The sequence below is a fragment of the Fopius arisanus genome, unplaced genomic scaffold (genome assembly GCF_000806365.1).
Source record: "Fopius arisanus strain USDA-PBARC FA_bdor unplaced genomic scaffold, ASM80636v1 scaffold00030, whole genome shotgun sequence".
Taxonomy (NCBI): domain Eukaryota; kingdom Metazoa; phylum Arthropoda; class Insecta; order Hymenoptera; family Braconidae; genus Fopius; species Fopius arisanus.
The window spans coordinates 564,772-577,673 of record NW_011887769.1 but is presented as its reverse complement, the minus strand read 5'-3'; the positions used below and the strand labels follow the sequence as shown (position 1 = coordinate 577,673).

The window sequence follows — 12,902 nt, the reverse complement described above, 5'->3', positions numbered from 1 at the left end:
GCAATGGGAAAAGAATGTGTAGAGGCTCTGAATTTACTGAAGGGCAATGACGATGACGAGGAGGAGAAATTCGTACTGTCTGGAACAACCACCCACCGCTGGATACGTGAGGATCCCTCACGCGTTGTAAATCAAATTTTACGAGACGGTAGTTACTGCGAGGGTGTGAAGAGAAATATCCTGGGGAAAATACGAGAGGAAAAATTAAAGGTAAACTTTAAAGATTTTAATTGAATTTCCGTTTAGACCCCTTGATTTTTTTCTCCGTGCTTGTCAACTGCATCGAAAAATTTGAGAGAAAATCCTAAGATTTTTAATTCTTCAACACGGAAAGGAGATAGAAATTTCCTTTTTTTCGTGCATGATTTCATCTGTTTTGAAGTTCAATAGCGAAGCGGTAAAACGGTTGAAGTCGTTTTTATAAAATGAGTTTATCACTGAAATCGGTTGAGGAGAGTATAACGCACTGGTCACAGAAAGAGTTGAAGCCTTGAAACATATTTAATAACTTTTGCTTCGCAATGGAATGCAGTCGTCCGATGCCGACCAAAAAAAAATTATAATTTTGCTTGGAAATGCTGTAGAATGGTCTAAAATTTAAAAATACACTTTTTTTTAAATATCTATGCTCTTCTGACTCGAAATATCTCGAAACGCGTAGAACTAATTTCTCATTGGTCAATTCGAACCGCCGAATTCAAATGCGGCGCACAGAGTACGCTCATGAAATTTTGAGTGATGAAATAATTATAAAATACGAAAACGGTGTATTTTTATGAATTTTTACAAATTCATAACAAAGGAACGATAATCAGATTTTCACCTCTCCTGTAAAATTAACTTTTTTCGACTTAAACCATTTTATTACTTGGTTATTAAGTTGAAGCAAGAGAAGAATTTAATTGTGAACGTGGTAACTTTTTACTGAATTTATAGATATATTTCAATAAGTTGTTTGAGACGATGCGCTCCCGTAAGTCAACTGAAATAGAATTAGCGAAGAACCGGATCGCCAGGATCCAGTACTGTACCTCAGAGCTGAAACAAATGTTCCAAGTGGATTGTACCATAGATCACAGTTGGTTAAAACTCGAGTGGCAAGAATCGGAGAGACCGGAGAGTGTGGTCGAGGTCGAGGATGAGGAAGTTTACAGAGTGATAAATGATTCAGGGGCTGAGGCGAACGTGAAACGTTTGGATAATTCAGTGACGCGTGAATCGAGCGTCTTCACAGATAGTTTCCGGAGAAGGGAGTTGAAGAAGATGATGGACGGGGTCCTTGAAGTCAAGTTGAGATTGTTCTTCTATTGCAAATACAGACAGCTAGACGTCAAGATTTGTCTATCGTTCCTTCTCCTTTTTAGGTGGGAGGACGAGATCAAGAAGGACATTGCAAGGCCAGATTGCCTGACAAGAGACCCTTCGACTTATTCCGAAGATGATTTGAGGATTATCGAGAATTATGAGAGTGCTCTGAAGGATCTGGGGAGGGAGAGGGAAAAATATCGAAGATATTTAGAGCGAGAAGTTCAAGTATTGGAAGGTATAAGTGACGATGTCTGTTTTGATTAATACGAAATGAGCTAGTCTTCGAGTTACATGAAGCAACGATTAAATAAGAATTGTTAATTAATAGAATAGAAATTCGACAGAATCGTATGAAATGGAATTCTGTGAAAACTAAGGGAATGCGAAGTAATATGGACATGTTTTTTATTTAAATTGTTGCAGTAACTGTGTTGAAAATAATTTTTCAATTGTTTAAGGAGATAATAAATTTAGCTTGAAAAACATTATAGGAGCAGTCAGTTAAAATTTTGAGGCAATTCGATGATAAAAATTATTCAGTTTTTTAATTTTCAATTCCACTTAACAGTCTCAATCCAATAATTGCTACATACTTAATTTATCGATATATTGTGTTTGTTTAAGGGCCGAGTGGACTATCTATCGAACGTCATCTATTGTTTAAATTTTATCTTCTAAGCCCAAATAAATTAAAATTTGGAATCAAATTTATGTTGCGGGAAGCACTTGAATGATTTGAAAAAAATAATGAAAAAAGGAGAAAAAATTATTGAAGGGCGCTAAAGAGCAGTATTTATTGAAATGGATCTAAGAAGTTTACTAAAAAGAATAAACAACACGAAAAAATATTGTAAGTACCTTGCGCCCATCTCCCGGATTTGGCACACATACGAAACCCTCCACTGGATTAAATGACAGCTAGAGACAATAACATGTTTCTTATTATTTATTTGTAAACTCAAGAGATCCATTTCGATAAACATCGCTCATGAGCGCCCTTCAATAATTTTTTCTCTTTTTTTTCATTATTTTTTCATGTCCATTCAAGTGCACCCCACAACACAAATCTGATCCCAAATCTTAATGTATTTTATGCTAAAAAGATAAAATCTGAACAAAAGATAACGTTCGATAAATATTTATTGCTAGATGCTTAAAATTAAGAATGGAACAATTTTTAATTGGTGTCTATATTACCGAAACTTCTCTCATTAAAAACTATTCTGAACTGTAGATGCAGCTATATTTGTTTAGAAAAAAAATTTCTACGAGTATTAATTTTTCTATATCGTTCTATTGTATTTTTTCTGTGCTTATTTTTGGCTATACTCGTTCTTTTCTTCGATTTTATGAAAAATCTATGATTGTTACAATTTTTAGAGTCTCTCAAATCGAGCATAGTGAATTTCAATGAAGAGATGAAACAACTCCATCTGAAACGTCTGAAAATAGAGTCAGCAGTTCTCCAGGAGACCCTGATGCGTCTCCGTGAGTGCCAAAGGCATCAACTACGTCTCAAGGGGATGGAAGCCGTAGCCAGTCTGGAAATTAACGAACTAGCTCCGGCTGTGGACCACACAAAAAATCTAACAGAGAATTTCTCTGCTTTGGAATCCGCTGTAAATGAAACACGTGTCAGATACGACAATTTATCGAAACGAGAGAAATTACTCGAGGGAAAATTCCGAGGTGAATTCACGGATTTAAAGCAACCGATGGTGGAGCATCTGCTGCGTCAGTACAAAAAACGCCCGAGGCTGGGACAAATGACATGCACGTCAGTCACGTACCTCGGAGAAATGGGAAAATGTATTTTGAGTGGTGAAAAGTCGGAGATATTGCCGAGAGAGTGCTTGGATTTTTTAAAGGGGATGGATATGCTGGACGTGATGCCCAGTGGACTTCCCAGTCAAATCGACGGAAGCCACTGGATGATACTGTGCAAATTACGAAGGTTCAAAGTGGAAATTGAAATTCGAGTGAGTAATTAATTGACGATTTCCATTCAAGATTACTAATAAAACCTATTAGCTAAATCGATTTCCCACCTTTTACCCCTTCGCTGTGGAAATATTTCCTTTTTTTGCCCTTCACTTGCTCTTTTTCTATCGATTTGACCATCAATCTTATGAACGCCTGTAAATAAGGAAATCTTTGTTAATTTATGTCTGTGAAGAAGTTATTTTTACACATTCAGCTATGAGTGAAAAATTAAAGCATTCTCCGGAAACGTGAAAAAATCATGTTTACGGAAAATGAATCTGCTGAATCTCCGTTAAAAATAATTGTGCAAATAGTCCGTTTACATATTTTTTCCCTCAAAAATTCCTACTGGAGAAAATATATTCAGAAAAGATTTAATTAATTCGTGTTACTCCAAGAAAACAATACTAATAATATATATTCCATATATATTTAATGTTTTCTTATAATAAAAAGAATATATGAAATTCGCTTGTGTTATATATTTTTTACTGATATTCGTTTTTCGTCGTGTCTCGAATCCCGAATGAAGTGGAATAATATAGAGTACGGGTTTGGATTTAGCATAACAGGTTGGGAGAGTAGAAAAATCTCAATAATCAGCTTATCTACCCCAATAAAGTTGAAGAGCTGTGCAGTGGAGTTGGCCGAGGCGGAGCAGACCCTTTCCTCTCACCAGAAGACCATCCAGAACTCTCAGAGTCGAGTCCAGCAGTTGAGGGAGACAATAACAGAGCGCAAACGACTGAATGCCGAGGCGATGAGGGACATGGAGGTTCAACTAGTCTTGACAATGGGACAAATAGAGACTCAGCTGAGCGGCGATCCTCGAGATCTGGATAATGCTGTGCTGGTGCCATTCGACGTGGTGCTTGGAGTTAATGATGCCATTGTCGCAGCTGGACGTAAAAAACTTGGGGCCATGAAACGAACGATGGAATTTCGACGAACCATTGAGTGGCAAGAGTGGCGTCATGCTTGTATGAGGATGACTTTGGAGGATTTGAAGGAGGATTTGAAAACTTTACAGGGTGTTAAGGTTATTTCAACGATTGGACCATTGAATTTCAATTCTCGATTATCTTCCATAGTGGGAAATTCCCTTATAATATCCATCTTTCATTTCTTACGTATAAAAACATCCAATGGGAAAATCAAGTTCTTTCTCCGTAAATTGGATGAATTTCGATGGGAACTCTTTAGAAATTGTCTGGGCATTTGATTTAAGGTTCAGCAAATTTTTCAGTTGTAATATTCTCCGCGCTTCGAAATTATTGGATATTTCTTGAATGTTTCTTTGTGCAGCAATGAGGTTTGCAAAAATGTTTTTTTTATCTATGAATATTTAATTAATTTTGAGGATCGACTGGTATTCGGAGGATTATTTTTCTTATCCCGATTTTGGTTGATCGATGGGCAGAGATCGGGATCTTGTGATAGATTCGTGGAAACAAATTGACAGGCTAGAGGGAAATTATCAAAGCAACATCAATACGAAGTTGTCACGAGGCCACGAAGACTGCACGCCGATGAGTACAAATCGGGTTGAAAAAAATGCTCTATCCGTCCTGGTGGGAGTAAAGTGACATTTTCTCCCATGCCGAAAGGGAAAATGCTGTTCTAATCGCAGAGGGTGGAATAAAAGAGCGGCGCTTATCAACTTCAACTTTGATTCGGCTGTAATTTGACTAAGAACTTTTCATTTTACCTCCCTGGGTTAGGAAAATACAATTAAAAGTCTCAGAAAAAATATCTCAAAGAGTGTTCATATTAAGTTTAATCTCAAGAAAAAAATCTGAACAACAATTTTAAACTAAATTTTTAGAGAAAGCGCAAGGGATTTCTATTGAAGTTCATTCTCATTAAAAAATTAACGAATCAAGAGGATTTCTGGGAAGTTCCAGCAGAAATTCAACAAGAGTTCTGAAAGAAAGTGGAAAAAAACAAAATGATTATTCAATTGTGTGTTTAATGAGTTGATATTTGTTTACTTAATTTTTTTATAAAAACGTTAAAATAAAAGATCTGGTGGTTATAATCATATTTTTCCATACAAACCAAGCAGGAGAATTGTGATTCCACGGAAAAATTTGTAAACAGGTCACAAGAGAGATACAGATGTACCTGATGCGTCACGATAGCATGGGGGGAATCGACAAGGACGGACACATCTCCGAGAAGATACTCTCATCGACTCAGGAGGTGAGACACCAACATTGTTTTCCACTTTTACTTTTATTATCTCCAAGTCTCGTTGGACTTGTTTTCAGAGACTCTCAAGAATTTTGACCGCCGAAAAGTCCAGACTATTCGATATTATAAAAACGGTTAATCTATGGCAGAAGAGAAACGATCGGCTTGAGGATAAAATCGAGAAAGCTAAGGCTGAGAATTGTAAAATGTCAGTGTTGGCTAATGACGAGGCGAGGCTAAGGCAGGAGCGTTTTGTCCGGGCCAAGGTGAAGGCGATCATGAAAAGGAATAGATTGGTGAAGAGGATACAGGATAATTATGCAGAGCTTATGTCCCTGCGGACCCACCTCGAGCTTCTCAGACTCAAGACATATCCAACTTTGAGACTCAAGGACGCCACACGCTTCAAGAAAAATTCATTCCATTAATATAATATAAATAAATTAATACATAAATTCATTGAATCAATCCCCTCCCCTCAGAGAAATTTTATTGAATTTCTCATGCAGTTCTATTAGAATTCCTTCACAACATTCTAGCATTTCTATAAGGAATTATGTAATTTTAAGATATAATTTTCTTCATAGTTATATCATAGAAAAAAGTCAACAAATTTTTATTTTGTTTGTTAAAATTCTTGAGCATGAATTTTCGAAATTTTCCCTGCTGTATATTTGTTTATTTTCCATAATAAAATGCTTCGAGAAAAATGTATTCCATTATAATAATATAAATAAATTAATACATAAATTAATTGAATCAAGCCCCTTGCCCCAGAGAAATTTTATTGAATTTCTCATGCAGTTCTATTAGAATTCCATTACAACATTCTATCTTTCTTTCATAGCATTTATAATTTTCTTCATAGTTATGTCATAGAAAAATGTCAACAAATTTTTATTTTGTTTATAAAAACTCTTAAGTATGAATTTCCGGAATTTTCCCTGCTATGTATTTGTTTATTTTCCATAATAAAATCCCAATTTAAAATTATAAATGAGAAATATTAGAACTTAAATGGAAGTCCAACATAATTTCCTGCTAAAAGTGCAAGGCTTTTCTGTTAATTTTCTCATACATTTGGCTGTTCTACTTTGTATTAATTAACTTATTGCTCATGAATGCGATACTCAAGAAATAAATAAATATTCAAGAATTCATCTCACTTTGATGTTTTACCACATCACTAAGTACTAGTAAAGTAAGTTCTACTCATAATACTTTATTATTTCATAGTCCTCACATTGTTCCATAAAAATCTGACCTCGAGGATATCTCAGCACTCAAGATGTTAATGTCTAGCCGCCCATATGTTTTCCTTGTGTGACATATATCCCAGTTCCAAAGAAAATATTCTTTTGTGCGATCGAATCCGAATGAGCCAGCAATGCGTTAATTTTTCCTCATGAGATAAATTAAATTAAGTACCAGGGAAACGAATAAAGATAATGTCATTTTCATAATAACCGTTTTTGTAAGCCTGAGTGAGTTGTGTAATAAAGATTCTAATAAAAAAAATCAATAATCTCTCTTAAATTCTGGCGTCTTTGGAAAAAACGTAGCAAGTGCTCAGTCAACTTATCTCTCTTCACTGCAGAATGAATTTCGTGACGATTGTAACTCAGTGCCCTCTTCCAATCGTTTCTGATTTTGATAATAACCGGGGAATCCCAGTTTTCCGACAATACTCCGGGGGTATCAACACCAAGACCAAGACCAAGAGGTCACCAGAGTCAAATAACATCAGTGTTTTCCTCCAAAAATCGATTACGCCATGATTTTTACAATTTTCCGCATCTGCAGTGTGCTGCGGTGTCCTTGGACAACTTCCCCAGCGGTTTTGTGACCCTGGCCGTGAGTCTAAACAAGTAACATGACGTTGTCAAGAGGAAAAGTCTATCAGAATGAGTTGCCTCAAGGCTGGGGTAGATATCTTGCGTAATTACCATTACCCCAGATTTTTCGAGAGTATCGATCTAGTGTGTTTTCGATTTACTGTCGTGGTCATAAGCAACTGCTCTGTGTGGATGACAGTCTTCCCCCTCTCAGGGGAATTGCAGAGATCGAAGTATAAAAGGATGGGAAACGGTGGGAATCAGAGAGTTCGAGGTATTCTGTTCGGTTGACTGGAGTTTCTCGTTTTTTCAAGGATGTCTCGAGGAGTTGTCCTTGTTGTCCTGGCTCTGCTTGCAGTCGCCAGGTCAGACTCACCCCCCAAGACCTGTGAGTAACTCTCAATCGATTCACCTTTTGTTAATACTCGGTTGAAAAATTTTCATCCATTTTTTCAGGTTTTCATGTTTTTCGCGGAAAATTTCAGGGCTTATTCGGCTTGAATTAATCCATAAAGATTAATGCGAGTTATTAGATACTCCACCCATTGAAAATATATTAAACTTTTATTTTGTTGAATGAGGAGAATTCGCAAGTAGTTTTCTGTGGACTCCCTTAAAACTTCAAGGTCATCAAGGTAGTTTTTCCATTTTTCGAGAAATTTGAAGTTCTGTAGATTCTTTTCACCTTTAGTCTCGCATTTGCTATCGATCCAGTCTAATCGGTACTTTGAATTTTACCCCGTTAGCCTAGAATATTTATAAATTAGGATTTCCAATTGAATTGCAAAACCTACTGGAATGGTTATAAAAAAAATAGTTATAACAAAGCGGGAAAATTGTAGAAGAGTAACAGGCGGAGAAATTGAATCCTAGGAATCAGCCAAGTTTATAAAACAAATCATTAAAAATATGGAGTTTACACATCGGTAACATGACAATCTATTTTAATTGTATATTGTTATTACCTAGTAAGCCTTTTCCTCAATTATGATGACTGCGTATTTTCAATTATTTTTCTGTGATCCTAGCAGATCGCTTAGAATCAATATCCCCATCTGCCACCCTTCAACAATTTTTTTTCTCATTTATAATTATTTTTTTATAACCATTCGAGAGGTTTTCGTATTACAATTTGAGCGCCAAATTTAGAAATATTCAAACCAAAAATTACGTACGATACATGCGGTCCTTAAATTAAATTCCGCGCATTTTTGCGGAAAATTCTATTGTCTTTTCAATAGTAATTCTGTAAGAAACATATCCGAGTTCACAGAAATTGCAGAATTATTGTGTAAACCTTTCCTGAAGATTCCAATCCACACTACAAAAGAGGTCCTGAAAAACTTTCGAAATGTCTTTTACATTCACGAGTATTTTTACCTTAACTTTTATCTTTATTTTTTCATTACCGAGTCTTCAATGCATAAAAACATACGTTGATGAATTTGCGATGTTATGAAGCGAATTGTTTCTCTTCAATAGTTACGATGTGCGTCCCGGAAATTTACGAGCAGGACTGCGTGAAAATGATGCAGGAGTCAACGTCAAAAGGAATCCCAATATCTTGTGTAACTGGAAGAGACCGATTAGAGTGTATCGAGAAAGTCGGGAAGAATGAGGCGGATGTTGTTGCAGTTGATCCTGAGGATATGTATCTGGCAGCTAAAAGCAAATTAGCTGCTGAGGCTGGTTATAATGTTGTTGAGCAGGTAATAAAGCACTTTATGAGGAACGTGGAGGTATAATGCTGTGGATTATTTGAATTTATTGCAACCATCGGTCATAAAAAAATTTAAATTTATCGCTGATAAAATAAAATAGGTGAGGACAAAAGAAGAGCCTGACGAGCCATACCGATACGAAGCTGTTTGCGTTATCCACAAGGACCTGGAGATATACGACGTCCACGGCCTCCACGGTCTCAAATCCTGTCACACTGGGGTCGGTAGAAATGTGGGGTACAAAATTCCCATCACTAAGCTCACGGAGATGAATGTTCTCGGGGATATTCACAATCCTGAGTTCTCAGCGAGGGAGAATGAACTCAAAGCCCTCAGTTCTCTCTTCTCCAAGGGCTGTCTCGTTGGAAAGTGGTCTCCAGAACCATCTATCAATGCAAGATTAAGTAAGAGAATCTAAACAATTGTTCTTTTATTACATGCAGTATAGCTATTTTCACTAATTTATTGGGTCGGAGCAAAAATTAAAAGATATAACGATGTAAGAAAGAGTTATTGGGTTTTACACAAAAAGTCGCAACTCCAGGAAATAATTAAAGCAATTTTCCCGAAAATAGACTCAGAGAATCGGTGAAACAATAGTGAATACAACAATACTGAATTTTCTTGAGACAATGACCATTCAATACTAAATTAAATAGATTTTTCTGGCAATTCCTAAGAAAATTCTTAGAATTTCAATAATTTTCAGGGGTTTTTTCCTCTGTAAATAATAATAATAAAATAATAAATAGAAGTAATTTTCTGACTTATGAAATTCTAGAGGAGACCTATAGCAATATGTGTGCTCTCTGCGAGAAACCAGAGGTTTGCGATTATCCTGATAACTACTCAGGATACGAGGGTGCACTGCGTTGCCTATCGATGAACGGAGGAGATGTCGCCTGGACGAAGGTGATCTATGTGAAGAGATTCTTCGGACTGCCTGTGGGACGAGGGAGTAAAACCACAGCGACTAAGGACCCAAGTGATTACAGGTACTTCTGCCCTGATGGTACTAAAGTGCCTATTGATGCAGTTACGAAGCCGTGCACCTGGGCAGCCAGACCATGGCAGGGATATATGACCAATGGAAAGGTTAAGAATATCGATGGTATTCAAAAGGTCAGTTACAACTTATAAAATTCAATGAGTGCCAATATTTATTATGAATAAAACTCCAGGAGCTGACGGAACTCGGTGAAGTTGGTGAGAAGGAGAATGCCAACTGGTGGAAACACATTCTACTCCTGGATGAGAAGACCCTCGCAGTCAAGACAGCTCCAGTTGCACCTGAGGAACATCTCACCAACGCTAAATATCTCGATGTCATCGAGAGGAACTCTGGAGCAGTTGAAAGAACCGCTCGTTGGTGCGTATGGGGTGACAGGAGTCCCAAAAAATGCCAGGCTCTCGCTCGTGCTGCCTATTCAAGGTAAATCTACTCTAAATGATCATTGTCTTCATCAGTTTTACACTCATAATTAATATTCATAACGACCGATTGTAATATAATATAGGCATAACATAATATCGATTGATTACGTTTTTTTCTGTTTGAATGTTTGCAATGAGAAGAAATATTTCTGATGCCAAATAGATGGTATTGTGCTTGAATATAATAAGATTGTGGAAAGTTATTCTCTCGGACGCAATATGCAATTTGACGAAATATCTATGGATTACAGAAGAATTTTTTTGATTTTTTTTCCAATCCAGAATCAATAATTTTAGGATAAATTTTAAAAGAAAATTGGAAACCGGAGAAACAAAATCTACTGTTTTTTTCCAAAAAGGCTAGATTATTCTATTATCTTTCTTCAATATCCTCTTAGGGATGCGAGACCTCAACTCGAATGTGTCCAGAAGAACAGCAGGACCGAGTGTCTGGAGGCAATAAGGGATGATGCCGCGGACTTTGCACTCATTGAGGCCTCCAGTGTGAAACAAGCAATCGAAAATTTCAAGGTAAAACCCATTGTTGCTGAGAGTTTCGGAATGGGACAGACGAAATTCAGTGAAAAACCCGCAGTGGCGGTCGTCAAGAAGAACAGCCCGATAAAATCACTTGGTAACTGTCTCATGATTCGCCAAAATTAAAAAAAAAGAAAGAGAAAATTCGATTGGCCTCAAAACTACTGATTTCAAGGAAAAAAATTATAAGATCTTTCTGTCGAGAATCGAATTAGCTATAAAAAAGTTTCCTGATATTTTGACCCTAAAATTAATAGCTTGTGAAGATTGAAAACTGATGATTCGAGATGTGGAGTTCACCTCATGTCATTTACTACCATTTGAAAAATTAATGTCAATCGAATTTTGATCGTTCATTCATTATGAACTATTCCACGAATTAACCATTGATTATCGCGAACTAAAGTTGTCTGAGATTTTTAGCTGATCTGAAGGGGAAGAAATCGTGCCATCGGTACTGGCAGGAGGACTATGCGGGTTGGATCGCCCCTGTGTCGGCCCTCCTCCATGCCAAACTTGTTAAGTCTGAGGAGGAAGTCTCGGACTTTTTCGCAGCCTCTTGCGCCCCTGGAGCTCCTATCAAATCCAAGCTCTGCGAACAATGCGCGGGTAATGCCGAATCTAATGACGATAGCATAATTACAGCCACTAAGTGTCAGCCAAATCACGCCGAGGCGTTCAGTGGTAAAGGTGCCCTGAAGTGTCTGGCACAGGACAAGGGAGATGTTGCCTTCGTTCCTCTCACTGATGTCTACAAATTACGTGAGTGAATCTATAAAATCACTATAATCAATATAATCCATAAAAACATTATCATTATTCCAAAATAATATTTCATTTTATTTATGGCCGGTATGTATTATCTATCGACCATAATCTTTGGCTTAAATTTTATCGTGTTACTATAAAATATTTATAAATTTGGGTTTCAAATTGGGTGATGAAAGCCACTTCAATGGTTGCAACAAAATTATTATAACAAAGAACCGACGGTAGTGGCCGTGCGGTTACAGTGCCAATGATCCAAGTTCGATCTCGGGCACCGACGGTCAAAATTTATAGCGCTCTGATCTCACAGTTTCACTATCGAGCGGTAGTCCTGTCAAAAGGACGACTGTACCAGGGCAGGTTTTTTCCCTCGAATGAGGTTTTTCCCTCCCTTCGGCAACTACGGTACAGGGAGTTTGGGGGGTGGGAAGGGAACAAATCGTAAAGACCCGAAAGGTTGGGTATACGAGAGGAAAAAGTTTTTTTTATTATAACAAAGAGAAAAAATCTTTAAAGGGGGTAAATGCAGATATTGATATTCTGACCAAGGATTTGCCAAGTTCATCGATAAATAATCGAAAATACGCAGTTTACCAGCCGCCATGATGGGAAAAAAGAATACAGTTAATTGTCGATAACAATATAGATTTAAAACGGACTGTCAAATGTTAATGATTGTAAACTGCGTTTTTTTAGTTATTCTTCTGTATAAACTTTATAGATCCCTTGGAATCAATATCTTTAACAATGTTTTCTCTTTTTCATCATAATTTTTTTATAATCATTCGAGTGGTTCGTGTAACACAATTTCACATTTAAACTTACAAATATCTTAGGCTAACAAGATAAAGTCCTTCGATGGATAGAAAACGCAGGCCTCGATCTTTTCAATTTTCAAATTTCGTCGTTAGATTTTTCAGAAAGAAAAAACAAAAAACATTTGAGCCGAAGAAAATTGATAGGACATCTATTAAGGTTGTTGTCGCGCGACAGTCTCTGTAAAAAGTTTATCCGCTGTAAAACGGGCCAGTTTAGAACACAATCTTTTAGCGGTATATAGTCTCACTTGATTGATTGCATTGTGCATGGATAGCTAAAGCATAACTATATATTTTCCATATTA

General features: G+C 36.8%; 2 protein-coding genes across 2 annotated transcripts in view; both read left to right on the top strand.

Annotated features, from left to right (window-relative positions):
* The window catches only part of LOC105265555 (cilia- and flagella-associated protein 43), a 16,810-nt gene extending 10,758 nt beyond the window's left edge, over window positions 1-6,052 (top strand). Inside the window, exons 8-14 of the mRNA XM_011303104.1 lie at window positions 23-210; window positions 937-1,289; window positions 1,365-1,543; window positions 2,689-3,287; window positions 3,914-4,330; window positions 5,392-5,493; window positions 5,562-6,052. Coding sequence (XP_011301406.1) covers window positions 23-210; window positions 937-1,289; window positions 1,365-1,543; window positions 2,689-3,287; window positions 3,914-4,330; window positions 5,392-5,493; window positions 5,562-5,912 — 2,189 coding nt within the window. The 3' untranslated portion in view covers window positions 5,913-6,052. The remainder of the gene's footprint in view (window positions 1-22; window positions 211-936; window positions 1,290-1,364; window positions 1,544-2,688; window positions 3,288-3,913; window positions 4,331-5,391; window positions 5,494-5,561) is intronic.
* A 1,509-nt stretch (window positions 6,053-7,561) lies between these two features.
* On the top strand, window positions 7,562-11,985 carry Tsf1 (Transferrin 1). Its single transcript, XM_011302975.1, has 7 exons — window positions 7,562-7,707; window positions 8,802-9,028; window positions 9,141-9,444; window positions 9,822-10,162; window positions 10,222-10,472; window positions 10,873-11,108; window positions 11,435-11,985. Exons 1-7 carry the CDS (start codon window positions 7,635-7,637, stop codon window positions 11,779-11,781), a joined length of 1,779 nt encoding a protein of 592 aa, XP_011301277.1. The 5' UTR covers window positions 7,562-7,634; the 3' UTR covers window positions 11,782-11,985.
* Window positions 11,986-12,902: the final 917 nt, after the last annotated feature.

Bases quoted from the DNA above. Each gene is read 5' to 3' on its own strand.
- Tsf1 (XM_011302975.1), top strand. From the start codon at position 7,635: ATGTCTCGAGGAGTTGTCCTTGTTGTCCTGGCTCTGCTTGCAGTCGCC. The intron at 10,163-10,221 runs GTCAGTTACAAC...ATAAAACTCCAG, and splicing joins ATATCGATGGTATTCAAAAG to GAGCTGACGGAACTCGGTGA. The intron at 10,473-10,872 runs GTAAATCTACTC...ATATCCTCTTAG, and splicing joins GCTCGTGCTGCCTATTCAAG to GGATGCGAGACCTCAACTCG.